At 38.3% G+C, this 23,495-nt stretch overlaps 1 protein-coding gene across 2 annotated transcripts; it reads right to left on the bottom strand.

The window, feature by feature from the left end:
* Positions 1 to 8,869: 8,869 nt before the first annotated feature.
* On the bottom strand, positions 8,870 to 22,052 carry LOC100703965 (C-type lectin domain family 18 member A). Of its 2 annotated transcripts, XM_013269777.3 has the most exons (13): positions 21,875 to 22,052; positions 20,929 to 21,020; positions 16,936 to 17,169; positions 16,719 to 16,816; positions 16,510 to 16,631; positions 16,269 to 16,376; positions 16,056 to 16,148; positions 14,035 to 14,141; positions 13,814 to 13,943; positions 13,550 to 13,646; positions 12,886 to 12,977; positions 11,179 to 11,248; positions 8,870 to 10,343 (listed from the first exon to the last, which is right to left on the bottom strand). In XM_013269777.3, the coding sequence occupies exons 1-12, from the start codon at positions 21,996 to 21,998 to the stop codon at positions 11,211 to 11,213; spliced, it is 1,335 nt and encodes a 444-aa protein (XP_013125231.3). In that variant the 5' UTR covers positions 21,999 to 22,052; the 3' UTR covers positions 8,870 to 10,343; positions 11,179 to 11,210. The 2 variants fall into 2 exon arrangements, with proteins under 2 accessions (XP_013125231.3, XP_025764869.1); XM_025909084.1 differs by lacking the exon at positions 8,870 to 10,343 and having other exon boundaries at positions 10,370 to 11,248.
* Between the last annotated feature and the right edge of the window lie 1,443 nt (positions 22,053 to 23,495).

The following is a 23,495-nucleotide window of genomic DNA, read 5'->3' as shown; positions in this document are numbered from 1 at the left end:
TGTTCAGAGATAGTGAGAACCCGAAACTCAGTTAACTTTGCATTACCGCCTCCTTCCCTGCCTCCTACCGTGAAACACACACAGCGGAGAGTGTGGCTGAACTGAGTCGCATTCTCAAACAACCCCATTCATCATCCTCCAGAGCCCTATCTTTTTGTGTCAGGGATAGTCTTGTTCACTTGGACTGCCCAGCTGTGACGAAAGAAAAAAAAATCTCTTAACTAACCAGAAACTTCTGTGTCATCTTGAGAGCCTGACAGAAATCAGAAAAGACAGAAAAACAAAAACCACACAACAAGGAAAATATGAAAAAGACTAAAACTATTAAACACAATTAATAAAAATAAAGATAATCATAAAACAGACAAACAAGCGAAAATTACCTTAAGAATTAAGGGAAATTTTATGTAGAGCTTGAGCACCAGCAAAAAAGAGCCAATTAAATTTTAAATATGAGGAAACTGAAGTTTGTTTCATATTTGCTCATATTTGCTCATAGGGGTTCATACGATTGTTGGTGTTTTCTATGTTTTCTCTGTTTTGCTGTAGGGTCTTTAGCTTACAATATAAAATGCCTTGAGGCAACTGTTTTTGTGATTTGGTGCCATATAAATAAATATAAATTGAAATTGAATAGAATATTTCCATCAGACCAGCACCTTGTGACCAGGTGTCCCCTCAACTAGTCAAACAATTTGCATTGCTCTCTTGCTATACAGGGAGGTGTGCGCAGCATGCCAGCTGTTCAAAAATGCTAGAATATGTCAGAGTAGTTTAATAAACATTATTGTGAATTGATATTTGATATTGCTCCTTTGGCATTCAAGTACTCAGGCATGTGCACACGTGGTCATATTAATTGTTTTTCTAATAAGCAGTTATGAAGTTTGGGTACTGTAGTTATGATATAAGAGTACTCTCTAAGTACCCTTCTGTTTTGGTCTTCTTTACATCAACTGGACACAAATCATTGTGTTGTAGGGGACAAAACATTATAAAAAAAACCCTTTCTTAATAAAAGTGAGGATGGCATAGTGAGGATATCTTTTTTTTTTTCACCAATATGACATGCTGCCTGTTTACTGCACAAACTTTATGCATTTTCTGGATTAATTTATCTTTAGTAGACCTTTCAGATATAAAGGATAAACTAACTTGTGTAAGTACGCAGTACAGATCTACTCAAGCACTGTAGATTTTCAATTCAGTGGAGTTTTATATATATGTATCAACAAATCACAACAACAGTTGCCTTTATTTTTTAAGGTAAAGACCCTACAATAATACAGAAAAAAACTTTAACAAGCAGAGTAATGAGCAAGCACTCAGTGACAGTAGGAAGGAAAAACTCTTTTAACAAGAAGAAACCTCCAGCAGAACCAGGGGCAGTATTCTGCTCTAACATGTTAGGGTTGAGAAGGAGACGGGACAAAAACTGAAGGTAAACAGCTGACTTTAAACTTATATACATACCATCCATTTTCATCATGTAACAACAAAATAAGATAGCTGTGTAAATATAGTTCCTGTTTTGGTGGTTACAAATAAACTCTGGGTTGAATTTGATTGTGTTTGTGCGTTGTAACAGTTTGTGGGGTTTTTGTAACAGTAACTATTTTTGAGCTGGTTCAGCATAGCACTCCATGTATCAAATTTATGTAAACAAAAAAGAATGATGCTGAATGAAGGATTAAGTCCTTGAACTGCTTTCAGCTTTTTAATCAAAGAGCTATATGTGTACACATACATATATCTTAACATATATCTATATGTATGTGTATGTACATAGCCAAGCACAACTTGTTTACACAGATACACAAGTTCACACATAGATCAATAAAGGAACACATATTGCTAAGTAAATGCATAGTTATTTATAGAATTTTAGTTTTTCTTCCTAGGAAGGAGTGATAAGACATATGGAGAGAATATTATGTCAGTGCACTCTGGTATATTGCTTGTGTATATTAGAACTCATTTATTCATGATTTTAAGACTTATTTGTCTGATTTGTCAAAATAGTTCCAAAAGAATCAATGTGCTGCAGAAAAAATCATCACAAAACCTGGGTGAAGAAAAATGTTGTCATATTGCAAGATTGTTTATCCAGCCAACTTCTCTCCTCTGGGTGTCAAATAGAACAGCTCGTTCTCCAGAACTAGGAGATAGAACAGCTCGTTCTCCAGAACTAGAGTTAGCAAGCCATGTGTGAATAAACGTTTGTAATGATGTCTAAATAGTTTAAATGATCTAGCGCTAATCCAATTTTGCATGTCAATTTGTTGAAAGAGTAAACTAAAAATTAGGTGGTGCTAAAGAGGGCCAAAGTCCGGTTAGTGTGCACTGTTAGTATGCGCAGCATAGTCATTCATTCTTGGTTTTTGGCCTTGACCCTGTGTACAGACTTTTGTCTAAAACCTCTAAATAATTCAATGAAGTCATGTAGACTAGATGATGAAACTTGTTCTTTTCCCCACAATTTTAGACTAAAATGTTACGTTACACTAGTTGGACTGTCTGTCTGTCTGTGTAGTCTCTCTCACAAGGCGGTAAAATCCTTTATTTAACTTCAGAAAGACTTAGTCCCTGTGATGTTCTTTTGTAATCTGTATGTAATCATATTACTAATTAAGGCCATTAGTTGTGAAATGTTCAGCCAGGTGGTTTTTAAACAGCCATCAAATTCAAAGTCAGCATATATTTTATTCATTTCATTTATCCATTTTGGGATTTTAACCTGACACTGCTTCAAAAATATTGAGGTCCGGTCTTAGGGCAGCTGACAGGGTTCCTCTGTTTCTCTAACTAGGTATGCTTTTATTGCATTGGCTCTGTGTTTAGGATGTTTGTCATGCTGAAAAATGAAGCCAGTCTAACACTTTTCAAATTGCATTGCATGGTAGATCAAAATACTTTTATGGCATTCTTAATACAACCAGTTTTGACAAAGCTAAATTGCAGCCCAAACTATGACAGAGCCTCCACCGTGTTTTACAGATGGCTGTAGACATTCATGGTTGTACTTCTCTCCTTAGCCAGTTATAGAGAAGCACACAATCAGAAGAATACTGTTATTGCTCCAAACGTGTTGTAGGTAACTATATAGCTACATATTTGCCTAATCAGACTGAGAACGTGACAAAATGTTCATGTTGACTTTGCACTGGCAATTATTGAGTCTAACTACCAGTTTGGACAGTCGAAGCTGCCAAAAAAATCATGATATACATGTTTTATTTGGTGTGCTGTTGTTTTTATCCAGTCCAATATTTTGTTCTTCAAATGTCAGTCATTCTCATAGGCAGCGACCAGGCCAACAAAGGACCTTAAATGGTGTACTCATGGAGCAAGAACCATATGTGACTCCAGTAATAGGCGTGTGCATGTGTGTGTGTGTGTGTGTGTCGTCTTGTCTTGTTATATTAAAAAACTTTGTATCCATGTCAGCTGTGTTAGTTCAGAAAAGCAGTAATGAGGAAGCGGCTACTCGTTTTAAAACAGAATAATTGCCACTTACTGCTGTTACTTTTTGTCAGGACTAACTGCCTCTTTGACAGAACAGCATCTCTTTGCTTCCTGGTTATTATCATTTAAGCCTTCATTCTTTGACCAAGAGCCGTGTCTCTGTAATAGAAAGTCATTGCAGCAGATTATCCTTTACCCTATGCATCAGTCTCCTTCATCCTTTGCACCACTCCTCATCATCGGCTCCCCTCTGTACCATTCAGAAAATAATATACTTTTCCCAGTTTGTCAGGCTGCATCACTCTTTGAAGTTAATGAGTCAAAACTATCAGTCGTTTCGCTTTTAATTAGAAAACGGACAGAATGATTACAATTTTAATTGAAGTTGTCATTTTCAATTAAGATATGACATCCTTGAGAAGCCCTCTCGTCTCACAGCCCTTTATTTATTCATTTATCAAGAGCCTCCTGGAGATGTTTCACTCCAGATCTCATTTCTCTTCTTCTCCTCCTCTTTTCCTGTTTGGGACTATTCTCATCACGCCACCACTCTATGTCTTAATGTCTGTTTAATGTCTTATTTTTACCCTCATCTTACACTCTACTACGGCCATTATTCTTAATCACTATTCCTACTCAGTCCCTCACACAACAGCTGCTCACCTACGTTTCTTTTTACTCCACTGCATCACATTTTATATTTGTCTGTCAACATCCCTCTTCATTAAAATGTGTAAAGAAATGTGAATGTATCTCATTTATTTGCTTTTATTTGCTTTACAAAATATGTTAAGAAATGTCTTTGGCAACTTTCACAATTAACACAAATTACAATAATGCATCACATCTCTTGGATGTTGAAAACAGCACCTCATGTGGGTCACTTATAAGGAGATTCATGTGTTAAAAAACACTTTAAGTGGGATTCAGGGCTCGATGTATGACAAAGCTAAAAGAGTCGGGGTACAGAGTACAGTGTGTTAATCTAAAATCTGTAAATTCTGAACCAAAGTTGTTTATATCTTTTACCCGGAGGCTATTTCCTCAAAAGCTGAAGCTTTAGGAGGGAGTTTTCGCTTCTAGCAAAAACAACTTTCACAGATAAATGAGAAAGACAACCACTGAATTTTAGATGGCATTTTAAATATTCCCTCAGATTCTTTTGTGATAGAGTTTACAGTTTTCAAGATTTAGCTAGCACATGAAATATAAATATTGGTGAGGGATGTTTCTGATTTCTGAAGATGACTTTCTTGTTTAAGATTATGAAAACACAAAATACTGTGTGTTCAAGCCAGGACTCTTTGATCTTGAAAAAGAGAATATTATAGATGACTGGATTGCAAACAGTGCTATAATCTGCCGGTCGACTGGCCAATAGTTTGGTCAAAAAGTCTTTGTGTGTATGTTTTATGAGGAGACTTCATCCATTTATCCATTGACTGATTATTGGTTTTGGCAGTGGAAAAAATACACTACCTTTAAAAAAACACTCATTGCACTCAGATCATTCCAGGGACACTGTGTTAAAGATGGTGCTTGTGTAACTGCGTTTTGTTAAAACAGCTGGTCAGAAAGTTAAGTGTAACTGACTGTGTTTCTCTATTTTATAGAGGAATTAAAATCATTTAAAAAATTGTGATAGACTGGCAGGACGAGATGTGTACCCCAGCTGTCATCCTGTGACATCTGTGATGGGCTTCGGACCCCATGTGACCCTGAATTGGATAAGTAGAAGAAAATGTATGGGTGTATAAATGACTATTTAACTAAATGCAAACACTCATTTATTAATTATTCACTGAGGCTCAGAAGGCTAGCAGGTAAAAACAGGTATGATTTCTGTTGACCATCATTTTGTGTGGTTGATTGCAGCACTGATATTTGCAGACAGCGTGAGCTTGTTTTATAAAGCTTCACTTGTGTCTTTGTGGATTCTGTAATTTTCCCTGAAATATGAACCACAGTTCTTTTATCTTATTCGACTAGCTAACGGACATGACCTTTATAATAAGAGATTAGGAGAACTCTACAAGGACAGAAATGCAAATGTGCAAGACTCTGTAGTTACTGCATTTTTAACAAAGGGTTATTTACACACATCTAAAAAAGTGCATGCACAGCACTGCTCCCAAACAAAAACATACAGGAATTCTGCTGTGGATGGTTAGGCTGCACAGACAAGGATGCTCAGAATTTTAAGGCAGAAGTTGCAGTTGTTGAACATTGTTTTCTTTTGTACTGGTTATTTATTGCCAATTGCAAGAAGAGCTTGTTCATTCCTAAAAGAACATCATGTTTGATAGAGAGGTGGAACAGGTGCCAGCCAATGGAGGCTGTGCTTTTCTTTTTTTTCTTTGATTAATGAAAAAAAGGTAACAATAAGTCCTTGCACAAAAACAATCGTTTTCATTGCTAACTATGGGATTCCATCAAAACTGCTGTTTAAATTTAAATATCTAACTGTTATTATTATTATATTATTATTATTAGCTTATGTGAAATGTATTAATACAGCAAGACATACAGAGACATTGTGTTTTTGGGCTTAGTACAATTATGTTGGTTATATAAATGTGGTAATTATGTTTGTACCCTGGACTTCTTGTGCTGTTCCACATTTCTGCTTCTCAGTTATATATTTAGTTTTCCTACATTCTTTTTTTCCCTGCTTCTTCCTTCGGTTTTTCTTGTCCTCTCCTCTTCCAAACTGGAGGGGTGGGTGGCTGCAGCTCTTTACAGTCCATTTCCTAGTGAGGAGGCTCTTGAGTGCAGCCCGAGCCATTCTTTCCCTGCACAATGCTGTATTCACATTAACTCTTATCAAAGTTCATCTTGCATCCAAATGCTGTGGGCTGCTCAATACCGACTGCACTGAAAAGAGAAAATGAAAAAGACAAAGAAAGCAGCCGAGAACGAGAGAGAGGGAGAGAGCAGTGTGTAGATAAAGGACAGAGAAATAATAGTTTAATGGTGATTGGAGATGGGTGGAATAATCATGGCAGTCGTCTGACTGGACTGAATATTGGTTTGATGTAAAATTAAACTCTGTTCATATCTGAAACTCTGATAAGTCTGTTTTTAATATAAACTAACACTTGATTTTTACAGAGCTAGGAAAGAAGTTAGGGAAGAACAAATGGCCGGCACAAATAATTAAATAGAATTCGAATGCTCTCATGGCATTTGTTCTCAGTTTAGTATCATATGAGAAACGCTGATGTCAGGATTCAAAAACTGATGCAAGGGACATAAAAAAAGGAAAGAAAACATTGTCCTACTTCTGCTAAACAGAGGCCCTCATCAGGTGAAGACGAGAAGGGAGTGTTTAGTGCAGCTCTTATGATTTGTTCAGATGATTAGAAACCCCCTTCGTAATTCTCTCTCTAAGTATCATCAGCCTCTTCACATAAAAATACATGGTTACTCCTCCGCCTGTATCATCATCGACTAAAGTGCAGCTGGATTTCCTCATTGAGATGTAAAGAGCGATAATTGCAGACTGATTGCAGCTGTATGAGAGCTTTCATCTAAGTCCTGGTCTTGAAATATTATGTGATGGAAAGATATTTTGTACTTGGTACCTTAAAATGCGCATTATGCCTACTGCTAGCACATCTGCTGCAAAAGAGCCAACATTTCATCAAATTGCTGCATTTTAATAAAGTTCCTGATAAAGACTGTTGTTTTATCTTAGCGGCCTCCAGCTCCCCCGAGACACTAATAAAGTCAGGATACATTATCTTCCAGGAATGAATGAAATGATGTTTTCTACCTCAACATAATAGGGAACCAACACATAACAAAGAATAGTTATAATGACTTAAATTCAGATTCAGTTCATGTTACAAGCTCAAACTATATGACTGTACTGTTGTCTTGAACATCTGGGATTTGCTGCTTTTTGCAATTACTCACTTTTTACATCAGCAGTAAAGGTGCCTTTCATTGGCTAATATTTTCAGCTCCAAATAAAAATCATTTGAACCAATCTTGGTAAAGCTAAAGCTGGTTATAAGGTCGGAGCTAAAAAAAAAAAGGCTGCTTCTTTGATAGTTTAAACTTGAGCTTATATTTAAGGACCGATTAGCCCGATTACACACAGGCTTTATATGAGAACTGGCAATATATGAGCCACACAAGGTTTAAGTTGGCAGTGGGTTCTGCTAACAACAAAAGCAATGGACTGTGCAAAATTTGGACACCGCACTGTGCATTTAAAACCTAATAATTAATAAGGCTGGAGGAACTATAAGCAGTATATGAGGATTGATTTCATATTAACAGTTATTACAGAAAGTTTTCAGATGGCTAAACATGTATAACTTTAGATGGGGACAAGATGTTTATGCAGTAGCAGTTCAAATGAGCAGAGAAACAGTTTGGGGCTGAAAGTGGCCGTAGAATAAATGAAACTTTCAAGTTCATTGTTTTCTCTGGGAGACTCTTTGAGTAATTGAGGTGTGATGGGCATTATTAGTTGTATTGTATTAAAAGAAATGTATCTGGCCCATCGGGCTTTTGATGAGCTCAAGGCTCATAGATCCCAACAGCACACATGCACTTAACTCACCGCTCACACTTTCGAAACTCTTCGCCCTCCATCGTGACTCAGCCTGAGCTGCCAGAGGAGACTGTCTGATACCGTAAGCACTGCCGAACAATTTAACGGTGATGGATGGTGTTGGGAGAGTGTCTCCACTTTGCTCTGGAACTCTGTCCCACAATTTCCCAACTTCAATATTGAGGCACTTTCAAATCAGTAACGCGTGTTCCTGAGTCTGTGTACACACTGTGCTCAATAAACCTCTTGAGTTATTTAGTGCAAACTGTCTGTACCCCAGAAAGAATCAGGTTTGTAAGGAAAAAATGGGGATTAGATGTTCTTTGTCAAAAAGAAAATACAGAATCTAATGTGTGTGTCTCAGTATTGCTTAATGTGTGTGTTTAGAGAGCCTCAGGTCTTTGGGATGGCACTGTTCTTCTGCTCCCACTTTAATTGGCTGCTGGCCCCTTAGCCTCGCCTGAATGGAGAGTCATTTAGGGACCTTTCACTCTCATAGAGGATTGTCGGTTGCCGCTGCCGGAGAAATTGCATTCCTGTTTCCATACAATGGCTGGTCTGAGTTGGAAGGGGCACGAGTATCACTGTCATTATCATAACAATGGAAGCTAATTCCACTGCCACTAGCACCATTCTGAAACCCTCTGCAGCACCAGCTTATCAGGGGGCACCATGAGACCAGCAGGAAGCTGCGCGAGCAACGAGTATGAGGCAAAGATTCACACATACTGAGCACGCTCTCAGACAGACGCAGGCACATTCAGGACTCACACTCTGCTTAGAAAGACTGTCAGAGATGTAAACCAACACATCAGCAAAAAAAAAAAGTTTATTGGACAGCACGTCTCACTTATGGCAGACGGTGTGGCCAAATATTTCTCTGCATTCATGTTATCTTTTCAGAGGCAAGGACTTTATTTGTGTCAGCACTGAAACAATGACACTTTAAATACCAAATTTAACCACTACAGCAATACACATTTTTAACCCTTAAATGTCTTTGTTGGAGCATTAGCTATAGGTACAGGTATACTAGCAGGATTAGGGCTGTGATTGTCTGTATGTGTATGTAAAACTGGATGTGCTGCATACTTGCAGAGAGAATATATAAAATATATAAAGTAGAAATTGAAAGCTTAATGACATTTGTAACTATTTAACCCTATATGCTTATTCGCATTAATTCACTGCAGGTTGATTTGACCCTGTTACATTGCAGCACTTATCCCATTCTTCCTTCTGAGTGTATTATTTACCATCCAGCAGTATCTTCCTCTGCTAATTCAAAGGCCATCGTGATGTCAGACCTTAGAGTTACCATTAAAAGCTCACTGACCTGATCCACATTTAAATCGCGCACACTCATTTAGATGGTTATGTCTGTGAGGCAGTTCATTTCCCAAATGCAATCCTTCTCCCAAACCTTTGTCTTCCCTTCAAATGTCTAAACTTCCATCGTACTTTAAGCTAAAATTGAGGTAGGGCACGTTTAACCTGAACTGTAAAAAGCAAGTCTCAACTTCAAACAAGCCTTTGAATGACCAAAAGGTCCTCATATTTCCTAAACATCTTTATTCTGATGGTGATGAGTTTGACAGGTGCTTACATACACAGCTGGCCACGTGTATGAGGATATAAGTAATGTTGTTATGCTGTTAAGATCAAATAAGAACCCCATGTTGGTGCTCTAGAAGAGATCATTTGAATTCACTATCTGAAACCGTTATAACTGGGTCTATAACTGGTCTATCTATATATTTTTTTCTAAAAGTGACAACATTTTTAAAAAAAAATTTTCTTTTAACATTTAGCACCAAAGTGGCCCAAGATACAGACAGCGTGAAGTCACATTAAAATCCAACAGAAAGAAGAAAAAAAACATGAAGAATCAAAATAATTTTAAAAACAAACCCAGAGAAATAATTAGAAGAGATACAATGAAGCAGGCAGGGGAAAAGACTACACACGCACACACACACACACACACACACACACACACACACACACACACACACAGGACCGATTAATCTCAGGTGGGAAGACTTAAGACACAGCAAACAGAGGTAAGAGCAACAAAAACAAACAATTAAAAAAATCCTTTCAAAATAAAACAGGTAACAAAGAAACAAAGAATAACCAAGAATTAAACTCTAAATTAAATCAAACTATGGCGAAAAACGTCAACCTCATGGTTGTGTTTAGAATTTAGGCGATGACCAAAAGCTGTGAAGGTCTTCCTCTGGAGATGATGAATCACTGATGTTTGAGATGCTGTAGCTTAGATCAAAGTGACCTAAATGAATATGCCTGATTCCTGTAAGCGAGATGAACAGAACTCAAACTCAAATTTGCTTTAATGTTGGCTGGACACATGAGTTTCCAGGACAGGTGAGGAAGAAGATATTTTAAAAAGTGCACTGATGTAATGCATGTGAGACTTTTCATTCCAGCTGAAGTTTTCTAAGTGGCATAGAAAACACAAGCCATTTCATTGTAAAATACTTGTAAATTATTTAAAGCACATCTAAACCTAACAGAAACCGTGTACAGTATTGTGCAAAGGTCTTAAGCAACCCCTTATTTCTTTTATTTTGCTTCAAAGAAGCCAGCGGTTTTGAGCATAAGCTCTCCAGTTTTTTTTGTTGTTGTTTTTTTTTTTTGAAGGTCTGAAAGTGTTTGAACACTGGTGCCTTTTTCAGTCATTTTCAGTCCTGTCCAATCATGTATTGTCCTCCCCAGGACCTCCCCTGGACCTCAACATTATTGAAGCAGTGTGGGATCATCTTGACAGAGAACTGAACAAAAGGCAGCCAAGATCCAAAGAAGAACTTTAAATGTCCTTTAAGAGCCTGGAGAACTATTCCTGAAGACTACATAAAGAAATTACAAGGAAGCCTACCCAAGAGAGTTCAGGCTGTGTTGAAGAATAAAGGTGTTCACTTTCATGCACAAATTCTGCCTTACATACTTTATTTTCATGCATGTTTACGCATATGTCAATCAATCACTGCATCACACGTATTTCCCATTCTCCCAGCAAAAACGGTGGTTAAAGAGATTTGCACAGTAAAGTACTACAGCAAAAGCAAAACATTCACCAACACTGGTGGCTATTGTCCCAGAATACATGTATCTTAAAATAATCACACCTGCAGTATTTCACCCCTTTGAAAAATCCAGGTCACCTGCTGTCCTCCCACTGAGCAATATGCTCTGCATCTGTAAAAAGAAAAACATGAAATATAAAAGGGAGTTTGCTTGTTGAGCACAAAAAAATGTCACATTTGTGTTATAATTCTCAAGTTATCCTTCGGTTCTCTTGAGAAATGATTGTAAAGTCATAAATGTCAAAGTCATGAAAGAGTTTCAAACTATGGATAAGTTTTCATACATAAAAAAAACACATAGACACAAGTACAGGCGGTACTGTGGAGAAACACAACTTAGTGTCTGCTCCAGGCTGTGTGATATCCACTTATCACTTTATTACCAATTAAAACAACACAGCAATAATGTCTGGAAATTAGTCTGATGGGCTGCAGGGCTCTGTGCACTTATAATCAGCTTAATTTATTCTTGTAGTTCTTTGTTGCTTTGGTGAAATTTTGCTTTTATTTTGAGAGGAAGTGTGACAATGTTATTGATTGAGGAAGAATATTACCATAAATTTAGCTTTGTTAAAAACGCGTAGGACTATCTGCTACAGACACAATTCAGCAGCAAGCTCTCCTTTGATCACAATTTACTAATCGTGTTTTACACATTGTACACAAAGGAAAAAAGAAAGGGGGTTTGTAAAAATCACATCCCTGCAACGAGGACCAGATTCAGAGCAGATCCATCATTCAGCTACGAGTAATCAATAGATTACACAGCAGACACTTGCAAAGACACACTCAAGTGGGCAAAACTAAACATCTGCCACCATCTCATTTCTCATGATCAATGTAAGTGCATGTGTGTGTGTGTGTGGTGTGTGTGTGTGTGTGTGTTTTCAGACACTGCAGGCTTTTGTGGAGCTGAGGTATATTGATTACTCAGAGCTTCTTGATGGTGAGCACTGAGTGCCATTGATTTAGACTGAGAGGCAGGTGTGAGCGGGATCACATGGAGATTTCTGTGTTTTCACATCATTACTGGACACACTGGATTAATATTTTACACTTCACTGAACATCAGTGACAGAGGCAGTGAAGTAGGAAAACTAATTGCCTGGACACAGTGGAGCACAGCATGTACAAGAAGCAGAAACCAAAATTGTAAAGAAGAGGCCTTTTTTAAATGGAAAAATGAGAGGATGTCCATTCTGCTACCTAAACAAATAGAAACTATTATTGAGCTCTCTTTATATAGATTTTTTTATATTAAAATTTATTTATTTTTTGTTATGTCATGTGGCTTAGAAGATAAAACACTGTCCTTGAACTGCAACATAGTGTTAATCTTATTACAATAATCTCTCTTAAATGTATTAAAATGTCAAAAAAGTATAAATTTCAAAGTACTCAGTGTACTAAAACCTTTTCTAATAGCACTATAGGCACTGGGATCTTCTGAGGCACAGATCTCTTTCAAAATGAAGACTGCCATGTTTGGGTGGAGATATAGGAGGACAGTCCAGTCTCATTTGCAAATCATCTGTGGACAAATCAGTGGTTGCTTTTGAGTAAAATTAATGTGCAAAGATTTCATAGTGAAGAAAAAAGAAGTGTTCTTCTCAGGTTAAGCTATATCTCTGAATAAAAAATGTCAACAGTTTTAGTTTTTCTGAAATTCTGTTACTATATTTTTAGGCAGCCAGTTGTGCAAAAACTGAATCTAGGTTTTCATCCACTTTCTCCCAGAAGGAGCCATACCGTGCTGGCAAATGTATCTGTTCAGTGTTTTACAGCGCTGGTCATTCCAGTTGAACCCACTCGATGCCTGCAGCTCGACACAGTTTCCAAAACTGTAAAGAAAAAGAGAAGCTGTGAGTGAACTAACATGAAGGGTTTGTGATAGATACCAGAAATGGTTAGAAATTAAAAAAAAATAATAAAAAAAAATAAAAGGAAATATAGACTTGAACATAATTCATTTGTTTTATTTAGTTTAAAAAACCCCAATGTTTAATGGATCCATCTAGATGCTATAGATGAAACAGCTCCAGCATTATGCACTGCTACAGAGAGCATGGACAAAAGAGGTGATTATAATTAGAAAGGTTAAGGAAACACAGAGGGAAACAGAGACATCTAGTGGTATTAATGAGGGCTGCGTGTCAAGCAAGATCACTGTCTTTTCTATTGGTTAAAAACTGAGTTAATTAATTAATTAGAAATAAAACTAAAGAAATAAAGTAAACAGAGGGGAAAAGGGCTAAATTAAAAGAAAACAAATGTGCAAACAAAACAAAACAAAACAAAACAAAACAGAGAAGCAGATTTTTCCACCTTTCAGGAGAATTGCTTTGTTTGTTTTGGTCCATTTCCCTCGGCCGTCTGTCAGTAGCTAATGTCTCATTCTAAATGGGTCTCTTACCCTTGGTTGTCAGGCTGCCCAAAGGCAAAGCTGAAGTATTTGGGAATCTCTCCTGTGTCCCAGCGAAATGAGTCTTTTGGAGGTTTATATGTCAGGCCTGTGGAGTAAAAACATGCTGTTTTATCTATGCACCATTTCAACTACATCCATACCCATAGCATGTCTATATAAAAAAAAACAGCAAGTTAAAGTGCCAGTGTTTTTCAGTGATAAAGATACAACTGATATATTTCTTTTATATTAATTTATAATACAAAAGAGTACCTATCCAGAAGTTGTCCGTTTCAAAGTCATTCTTGGTGAGCTCGTTGCTCGTCTCCAGCTGACTAAGATAAAAAGCCAGAATGTCCTGAACCTTCTGATTGTGGATTTGAGCCAAAACGCCTCCTTGTTCCTGGTGGTTTGCATAAGGAAAAGTTTAAACTTTGTCTCCGTATGATGTTTTATAGAAGACTCGATGAGGCTCCTTAGTGAAGCGCACACACCTGACAGTGACTTTTAGCCCCATAGTAGGTCTCAACATCAGAAGACACCATGAAGCAATTTCCATCTATGATGAGATCACAGCTTTGAAATGGGAATTCCACTTTCTCTGTTGGGACACAAGCACATAAACTAAAAACGAAGAGTAATAACACTGAACACCAACCTCAAAGCAGACAGAACAGACTTACACATGCTTGGGAACAAGCACAAATTTCCTTACTCAGTGGCTGCCAGAAATAAAGTGATGTACACTAAGGTATTAAAGTGTTTACCACTTCTACTTGATGAGATCACATAAAATCCCCCCATATCTCCTCTAAAGGTCAATGATGAAACCATCAATAAACTATAGTATCCTTTACCATGTCATTAGCAGCCAGATGGCATTTCTCATTTTGTGTATGGACTATGTGGACGAATTAAAGCATTTCTTGGTCTCAGAGTAAAACTTGATTAGAAATATAAAAACATAAAGAACCATTAGTCAGTGAAAATATTAAAACCACTAACTGGTGAAGTCAGATGTTTTTGTCTGATTCCACTGGCAAATGTCAAATTGTCGGCTCTACAATGCAGTAGGACATATGGAAAAAAGAGCGAGCATCTCAGTAAGGGTAAAACATTCATGGCTTTCAGGCTGTAGTACACGCTGACTGTCCACCATCTAAAAGCACCTAAAATGTGAATGTAAGTCACATTTTTAAAAAAGCTGTTGCTTTTGATTAAAATGATTAATTGCATTTTCATTTATATCAGTGAACAGTGGTGTGTGTGTGTGTGTGTGTGTGTGTGTGTGTGTGTACTGCAGGCATTAATTGTCTTCTGAATGTTCATTAACACATACAACCAGCCTAAACTTTGTTGCACATTATGTCGAGGTGTGATTAAAAAAAACTTGATGTAGGTTTGGCCGACCTGTCTCTCGGCTGCTTTCAGGGTAGCTGCTATTATGAGATCTCTCAGTGAAAGCCTCCTTTAACACGTGCCTTTGTGCTCTAACTCATCTAATGTGTCAGACAGGTTATCCTTTCCTTGTCAAGAGGTGCAAGGAACCAAATCTAGTATCTAGGGAGGGCACTGAGGGCATACTGTGTTTGTGTGGCCATAAAGCACACTCTGTACTTCAGGTCTTAACTGAGTGTACTCTGTCAGACACCTCACAACAATAAAGTGGAACTCCGTGAAGACGGTCTCACCATGGGGGACAAATTCATGGTGCACAACCTATTAAACCTACCAACGCTATTAGCCTTTAACCCACTAACGTGTTTCTAACCTTGCTCATCACTTGAGATGCTGCATGTGGACTCGTAAACTGAAAACTCCTTGCAAATCCAATCAAGCTCTCATTAACAGCAATGATTGTCCACATAAAATCAGATAAAATGAGATCAGTCGTAAACAGAAGCTAATGTTTGCTGACTATACAAGTCTGAGGTCTGTGATGAAACTGCAAAGTGGACAGTGCACATGCTCAGAATGGGACTTCCAGGAAGTAATCAAAGAATAGGAGCATCTTTGGAAGCTGTCTTAAAAAGATCCAAGAAGAGGAAATTAAATTGGTAGATCAAATTTAATTTTTTATTATTATTAGTAGTAGTAGTATGATTATTATTATTATTTGTTTTGCCTTTGTTTTATTTTTATTGTGCTGTTCTTATAATTTGTTTTATTCCAGCGATCACTTTTAGTACAGTAACCTTGCAACACTGTAACAAACATGTTCAGGAACAGATGGAGAAACATTACAGGAATCTGAGGTGTAGACTCGATCCAGCACATGTGAGCTGGACAAACTAATTTTAACTACCGAGACCACGACTCACAATTCACAAGACTTAAAAGATGTGTTGCTAACATCTTGCTGACTGATACCACGAGTCAACATCTGACATCCAGTGAAATCCTTGCCTTGACAGCTTAGAGATTATAAGTCAGTACAACTGAGACCTGCACAATATCAGGCAGGAGGCCTTACTCTTGTGGCAGACTGTTGCATACTAAAGCACACTTCACTTACCTGCACACTCAGCACCACCATAGCCAACAGCACACAAGCAAGAGCATTCCTCTTCTTTGAAATGACCGTGCACACATTGCACATTGCACCGAACTGAAAAACACACAATAAAACAGCAGAATTTGTGCCTTTGCTTTCTCTTTGTACATTAAGATAAACAAGGACAGCAGACTGAGAATGATTTTTATGACATCAGCTGTTGATAATTGGTACCCTGGCAGAAGCGTCCAGTGAACCCGAGGTCACACTTGCATTTGCAAGATGAGATATTAAGATGACCGTGTTCGCCACAGTTCATACGGCACGGATTCTTTGGAATCTCTGATTAGAAACACAAAAACATGTAGGCTGCAAAATGAACAACTGGGAACTGATCATATTAAATATTAAAGAAAGTCTGCTGTCACTGAAAAAATCAAGATATAAATACATTTTGTGTGTGTGTTTGTCTTACCACATAGTCCGCCTACATGGTCCCACAGTCTCAAACAGCCAGACATTAAGGAGGTGCAGAGAGAGCAGTACAGCCCTGATTTATACGGCATCACCAGTTGACCATTTACCTCCCAGTTACCCCTGCAACATGAAACTATATGCAGCAAATAAATTGTGTTTTCTAATAATACTTTTAATATTTAGCTTTTTGGGAAAGCAAACTGTTACCCAGGATAGTATGCACAGACAAATATCTCCCAGAGTTCTCCGTTTCTCCAGCACTGTTGGTTGGCACAGCCCACCTGGCTTGAAGTAGCCCAGACCAGCTACAAGACAAGAAAGGATTTGGATACACAACAAGAGCATTTTCATAGGAAACAGAAACTGTATGCAGCTGTTGGACTTCATATAAACATGTGTGCGGTTTGTATTTGCTGGTGAATACCTGGGTGTAGTGTTGACAGGTGGCATTTTCCTTACATTGGCCACTTGAGTAGAGAAAATCTTTTCCTTCGTCGAACCAGAAGTCAATGATGTCAGAAAATGAAGCAGCACCAACAACAGAAAGATGTGTGTTCCAGCCAATATGGCTGAAAGACGAGGAGTGTTGAAGGAAAGGCTCTTTGTGACACAATGTGGCTCTCTCCTTTGCAAGTGTAGCCAACTTCTCATTCCAGTCCTATAGAAAATAAACATCCCCATTATTCTGCAATACAGTGACATGGGTTTCAATTTCAACAGTAAACAAAAAGAACACAGATAAAGGGCTAATGCTCCCAATCTCGTCTCTGTTTTTATGGTCCTATGGTCTTAGGCAACTGGCTGACATAGGAGGGTCATCAGAAAATGCAGCTCAAACAGCCCCTTCGCCTTGTTTACACTGTGTTTCTCTGTGTTTTTGTTTAAAAGCTGCTTTAGATTATAATATTTAAAATTTATTTATGTCAGACTTGATCAGTATTGTGTTTTAGAAAGTGATGTATATCAAGGCAATCTGAAGTAGGTTAATTATACACAGTGATTAGCCAGTGTCAGCTATCGAAATTATATGGTAAACAGACTGATTGTTATATAGTGATTTTCTACTCTCCTGGAGTACTCAAAGCTCTATACAACATGCCACATTCACTATCTTCTATGCACTTACTAACTACCATTCACACATTGCAGAGCAACTTGGGGTTAATATCTTACCCAAGGATATTTGGCATGCAGACTAGGGGGAGCCAGGGATCGAACTACAGACCTTCCGAAGAGTAGATGACCTGCTCTGCCTCCTGAGCTACAGCCACCCCACACCTAAACGTATGAGAATGCATATTGCAAAATACATAAAGGCCCCAGCTAGCTGGTGAGTTCAAACCAATAATTTTCTCGCTGTAAGGAGACTTTTATTACTATCACTAGCATCGCCGCTCTGTCCTTTTCGTTTTTGTAATTTTGGAAGAAGAGGAATGGGACAAAAGTTGTATTTTTGCACATTTAGCACGATGCAGAAAACAATACCAGAAAACCTCAGTGGGGTTTCAGTGAATAACTGCCTGGATAGTGTGACTCCTTTATTCCAGGGACCTGGCAAGTTAAAAATCAGCTAATATAGAGAATATGCGTCAGAAATGTGCCCCTCATATACTTCTTTCTAGCATCTAGAACAGTTAAGAGCTAAAGTGCATGTGTGAAACCCACTATGATGTAATTTGTGACTATTGATATCGGGGTGGCAGTTGTTCAGGAGACAGAGCAGGTTGTCTGGTGATTTGATACCTGGCTTGCACGTCAATGTATCTGTGGGCAAGATGCAAATTGTCCCAGATGCATCTATTGGAGTGTGAATGCTAAATTTGATAAAAGCGCTTATGTGAATGAGTAAATGAGTGCAGTAAGAAAGCACTCTGGGTGTTCAAATAAAGTGCTGTGTAACAGTCCACTGATAGAAATAAAACTCTTTGTTATTCAGGTGCAAATCCATTAGTTTGCAGTAGTAGTACCTAATGACTATTTTTTTAAAGCAGGCTTTCAAACAGCAGCTATCACTCCAAAGGCACTCCCACTAGCACATGTGCGGTATGTCTACCAGAGCAGGAATGAGGTATCTTATATCGATGTGTCTGCTTGGCTGGCTCTCTGATGTTATGCACTGCTAAGACTGCACTACCCAAATCAATCACAGGGCTTTGTTAAGAGTTGAGGCGTGAACTCAGTGAGCACAGGACTGATGAAGCCCATGGTTAGCTACAATCCTGACTATCTTTAGGTCAAAGACGAAAGATTAAAATGTCCACAATCGTGGGGGTTTTTTAGCCTAAATGACAGAAATTCCTGCTTCTGCTAGTATTTCTGTCCCTCTGTTCTGTTCATAATTATTACAGATGGAAAATCCAAATCTGTCTGAAATGTCAGTCAAACAACTAACAGGATTTTCAAGACAGGTTTTAATGGTGTAACTCTGCTGTGTAGTGTGAAAACGCCGAGGCCTCTTGAGTTCATCATTCACTCTGCTCTCTGATGTCAGCCAGCCAAAGCCTTTGATGACAGAGGGCTATTAGATCACTGGGTAGTATCTTTCATTTTGAAGTGTGCCATTATGTATCAGCGCCTAACAGCATGAACAATTTATGCATTTCAACCTTCTTTGTGGCACCAACAACTGTTATATTCAGGTGTTTAGTAGCAATAAAAATACAGAAAAAAATGGAATTACATCTAAAGTTCAGGAAAATGGCTCCCTCTGAAGCTAACTACATTAAAATAACACGTTGGACCCTTGGGTATAGTTCTGAGAGAGATTAGTAAGATAAAATCTCACAAACAGAGGTCATGATTTCCATATCAAAAGAGACCACTAAACTTCAATATCGGCCTCTTTGAGTGATGGTATGACCTCAATACTTCTTAGCCTAAAGAGCTCAAAGAAAACCCGCCAACAGGGCACTGGGTGAGAAAAGGAGGAGCATCATTCATTCTTGGAATATTGGTATTTTATCTCATCCTGAAAGCAAAGCCTAAAGGACCATATAATAATCACTTCAACACAATCTCACCATAATACTTGCTGGTTCATTCTTGTGCGGGAGAGGGGGAAGAAAAAAAGCACATTAAGATATTCGCAAACACAGGCGAAGCCTTGAGCCTTTTAACGTTTATCAGTAAAGCTCTTTAATAATGCCTCTTCAGCTTGGCAAAGCCTTCTCTGAGGGTTTTCATGGGGAAATTACCTGTAAAACCAGAGTTGTGAATGCAAAGTGATTATCCACATCCTCTTTTTCTCATTACTGTCTTATCAGTTGCAAACAGTTCTCTGAGGCTGAAGAGCAGTCGAAGAAAAGGGGCTCAGTCTGTACGACTGGCTTTGAGGATGTAATCTATGAAAAAGTGACAGTTTGCCCTGGCACAAATCTCATATTGGGCCCAAAGGGTATCTAGTACACAGTGAGTTTCATAATCCTTCATTACCTCTCATAATCACATACATGCAAGAGAGTTGTGCAGATAAGCACTGTATAGCAAAGCAACTGATGGAGTAAGATAGGGAAACAATTTAGCACTGCTGTTTAGAATTTACTGTACATTACTCATTGTTTCTCTCGAAACATGCTGTTATTGTCATGTTTATAATAGACCTATTTGTTGATCATTAGAATAAAAAGACAAGTGAAAAATGTTGCTTAGTTACTTAACTTTAGTTGTGTAAAAAATAAACTTAATGACCCTGACAAACTTGTACACCCCCAGTTGATATTGGCCTCATTGTCATTTCTGACACTATCAGTGAGCCTGCAGCAGAGCAGAACAAATTGTGCACTAACGCTACTATTTCACACCGCTGAGACTATCAGCACTACAAAGGAAGACAGCTCGACCCCAAACCCTGCTGTTTGTGTGGTCATTTGGTGAGTTTACTTTTAAGAATTGAAATTATTTTCAGTGAAACAACTGTGGCCACTGATCAAAGCTGCCTTTTCTGCACTTCAGCGTGTCCTTTAAATGCACAGGGACCTCAGTAACCTCAAGAGCCCTCCTAAGTTATAGATGCTGTCATGGGAGAGTCACACTTAGTTGACTGAGCGCTCAGCTCGGACATGCTACCTCATATCTTCACACATTTCTGATCAGTGTGACTGACACTTATGACAATTACTGTTTTTCTGGGCCTTGGAACTGAAGCTGCAGGCTTACTTAATGTTAGAAGCATAACAATTAAGTTTACAACCTGCAGCTAAGTGTTTTTCACACAGGAACGGGAAGAGAAACAACAACAAATAACTAATGTTCCTTATTAGGAGAAAAACATGAGCTGCATAGGAAGACCAGACAGTCTACCCACACTGATTAGTTAACGTGAGCCCACACTGTTAACAAAAGCGTGATGTTAAACTCAATGACAGCAAAGGCACTATTCAAAAACACACAGAGGAGACAGACAATAGGTGCCACAAACCATTTTTTGCATGTTAGCTGCCATGGGTTTGACCCGGCTGCGCAGTCTATTGTGGTGAGCAACAATCTGTGAGTGCTCCTTCACCCCGAGCCCTGGAAGAAGATACAGATGGTCATTAACTATACTTCTACTGCCGTCGCTGTGGCAACTAAATGCAAATACACTGGAGAGAGACAGAGAGTAAAAGTTTGGACTGTAAAGTCTATCACACCAACACCCGGGAGTCTGTAGGTTAAACACAACACAATCACAACACATTTTAAAACTTTTTAACACTTATTTAGAGAATTCTTTGTCATATGAACCATTTAAAACTGTTAAAATAATATTAACCTGCTGACAGTGTCTTTAAACAACATATGTATGTCTGCTGATCATAGTGTAAGTAATTATCCTAAAAATAAACACTAAGAATTTGTCTACTTCTTATTTTAACTCAAGTAAAACAGTTAACTGAAAGTATTACCAATACCCCCTTAGACAAGCTAAAGTAAATGCTGTATAATAATCTAAATTGGGGCTGACCACCTTAAATCTTTTTTTTTTTATTGTTAGGCTGTATCATGAGAAAATTTTACCGCACCGCTGACTTTGATCTCCTGATCATCAACTTCACATCTTACTAACTTAACTTACTGACATTAGATCTAAAAACATTTTAATAAAAAGTTAAAGTGAAGCCTATTTAATTCAATTTAAGCTAATGCCACACTTTTAATAGGAAGTTTAGTACTTTGCCAGAAGAATTTAGTCAGCAGGAAATTACATTTTACTTCTAACTAACTACTAGATCAAAATTTCAACCTTTATAACTGAACCTGTCCTTTCAAACACCCACTTCAAAGCTGCACTTAACCAATCTAAAATGTGTGTAAACTGATCACCCTCTACTGGAAACTCTCCCTTGTGGCCACCTGACTTCTCTCACAACGCTAATTGTGTTTACCGGTGGTGGGGAAAATCCGGAGCTCCGGTGTCTCTGCCATGATCCGGTTTGCTGAGTTAAACGGGGGCAGAAGAAAGCAAACGACAAAAACATCCAAACGCCCGGACGCTGTTACCGACCCCATTGTGAACTCCTGCAGTGTCTGCACCAACGGTGGCCACTTGCTCTGCTATCCTATCCTGCCTCCCTGCCCCTCTCCTCCCTCTTTTATCCTCACCGGCTCAAGTGCTTTCACCTCAGGCTGCAGCACATGCCACTGACTATTCAAAGAGGAATTTACTAATCCTACAGGGACTGTAGACACACCGTAGAGTTTCTATGCCCTTTCAATATATTACTAAGTAAATATTCAAATGATCCCAATTTTAATTTGTGTTTAAAGCATACTGATCTTTCAACAGGTTATAAAAGTGAGTAAAAGAAGTCATCTTTTCAAATCCATTAAGTAGACTGAGCTGTCTTTCCACAGAACTTAAAATGAAATGATTATATTGCAGTTTTCCTAACGCTGTTTTCTTCTCAATACAATGCACTTAAAAATAAATACACTTTTTTCCCATATTTTATAAATTGCTCTAGTTTGTAGTACAAACGTCATGGCAGAGGCACTTAGTGCTCCAAGCTGAGTGCCATAGCAATTTTATGACATATCTACAATTAGTAATCTACAATATTTCAAGAATTCTTTAAGCTCGTAGTGTGACACATATGATGAGTATAGCAAGAATATAACAACAGTTTTAAAATAAATGTGGTAGGCAGTGGAATACCATAATAAAGTATAGCACTTGACAATAAATGCTTTGTTTGCATACTTTCCAAAACTGACAGCAGGTGTGTTGCCACTTACTGTCAGATGCTGGAAGGAAAACATATGGCTTAATGATTTCTGTCATTCTTATTGATGGATTGCTGCTACTGAATCACTGATATCTGTTTTTCAAATGAGCCAGTTGAAATCTGTCTTCATTTCTAAGCCATGTGAAACTGTAGGAGAACATGATGTGTGGTAGTACAAAAAGCCTAGAAATATCTGTGTAAAGGTACAGTATGGTGCTCTCTCTGGGTGCCTGTTTAGACTTGGTGACAATGTTTTTAAGGACCCAGTACGGGAAGCATGAATCATGAATCTGCAAACTGTGAGGTGATTCAGTGTCTGGAGATGACTGCAGCGCAGCACAATACAATCCCACTCATTTCTCTCCATTGTGGTCTGTAGGTATTTTGCACTGAGGATTCGGTCCCTCGGCTGTCCACTTATTTCCCATCCTTTTGATTTTGCTGCATCAGTGAGGAACAGTCTGACTCCGCTGAGCCAAATGACAGCTGTGCGCTCAGTCTGTTAAAGGCTCAGACAAACACAGACCCACAAAGATGATTTCTCAGGTAAAACCAACAATCGAAGGAAGAACCAAAACCTTCTTCATGCTTGAGTTCAAAGCAGTATTCAAGGCCTCAGTGTCTTCGTTACATTTTACACATCGAAATGTAGCGCTGCTGGCTGCTCACACAGGGGTGTGATGACAATAGTCCATCTACACAATAAATGTTATCTTCAGCATATCTCTACAATTTTGTTTAAATGATGAGATTTCCCTCAGAAAAGATGTAGCAGAGTGAA

This window comes from Oreochromis niloticus, linkage group LG1 (assembly GCF_001858045.2).
Source record: "Oreochromis niloticus isolate F11D_XX linkage group LG1, O_niloticus_UMD_NMBU, whole genome shotgun sequence".
In the NCBI taxonomy this organism is placed as follows: domain Eukaryota; kingdom Metazoa; phylum Chordata; class Actinopteri; order Cichliformes; family Cichlidae; genus Oreochromis; species Oreochromis niloticus.
The sequence above is the reverse complement of the archived record's forward strand: the minus strand, read 5'-3'. Positions and strand labels throughout refer to the sequence as shown.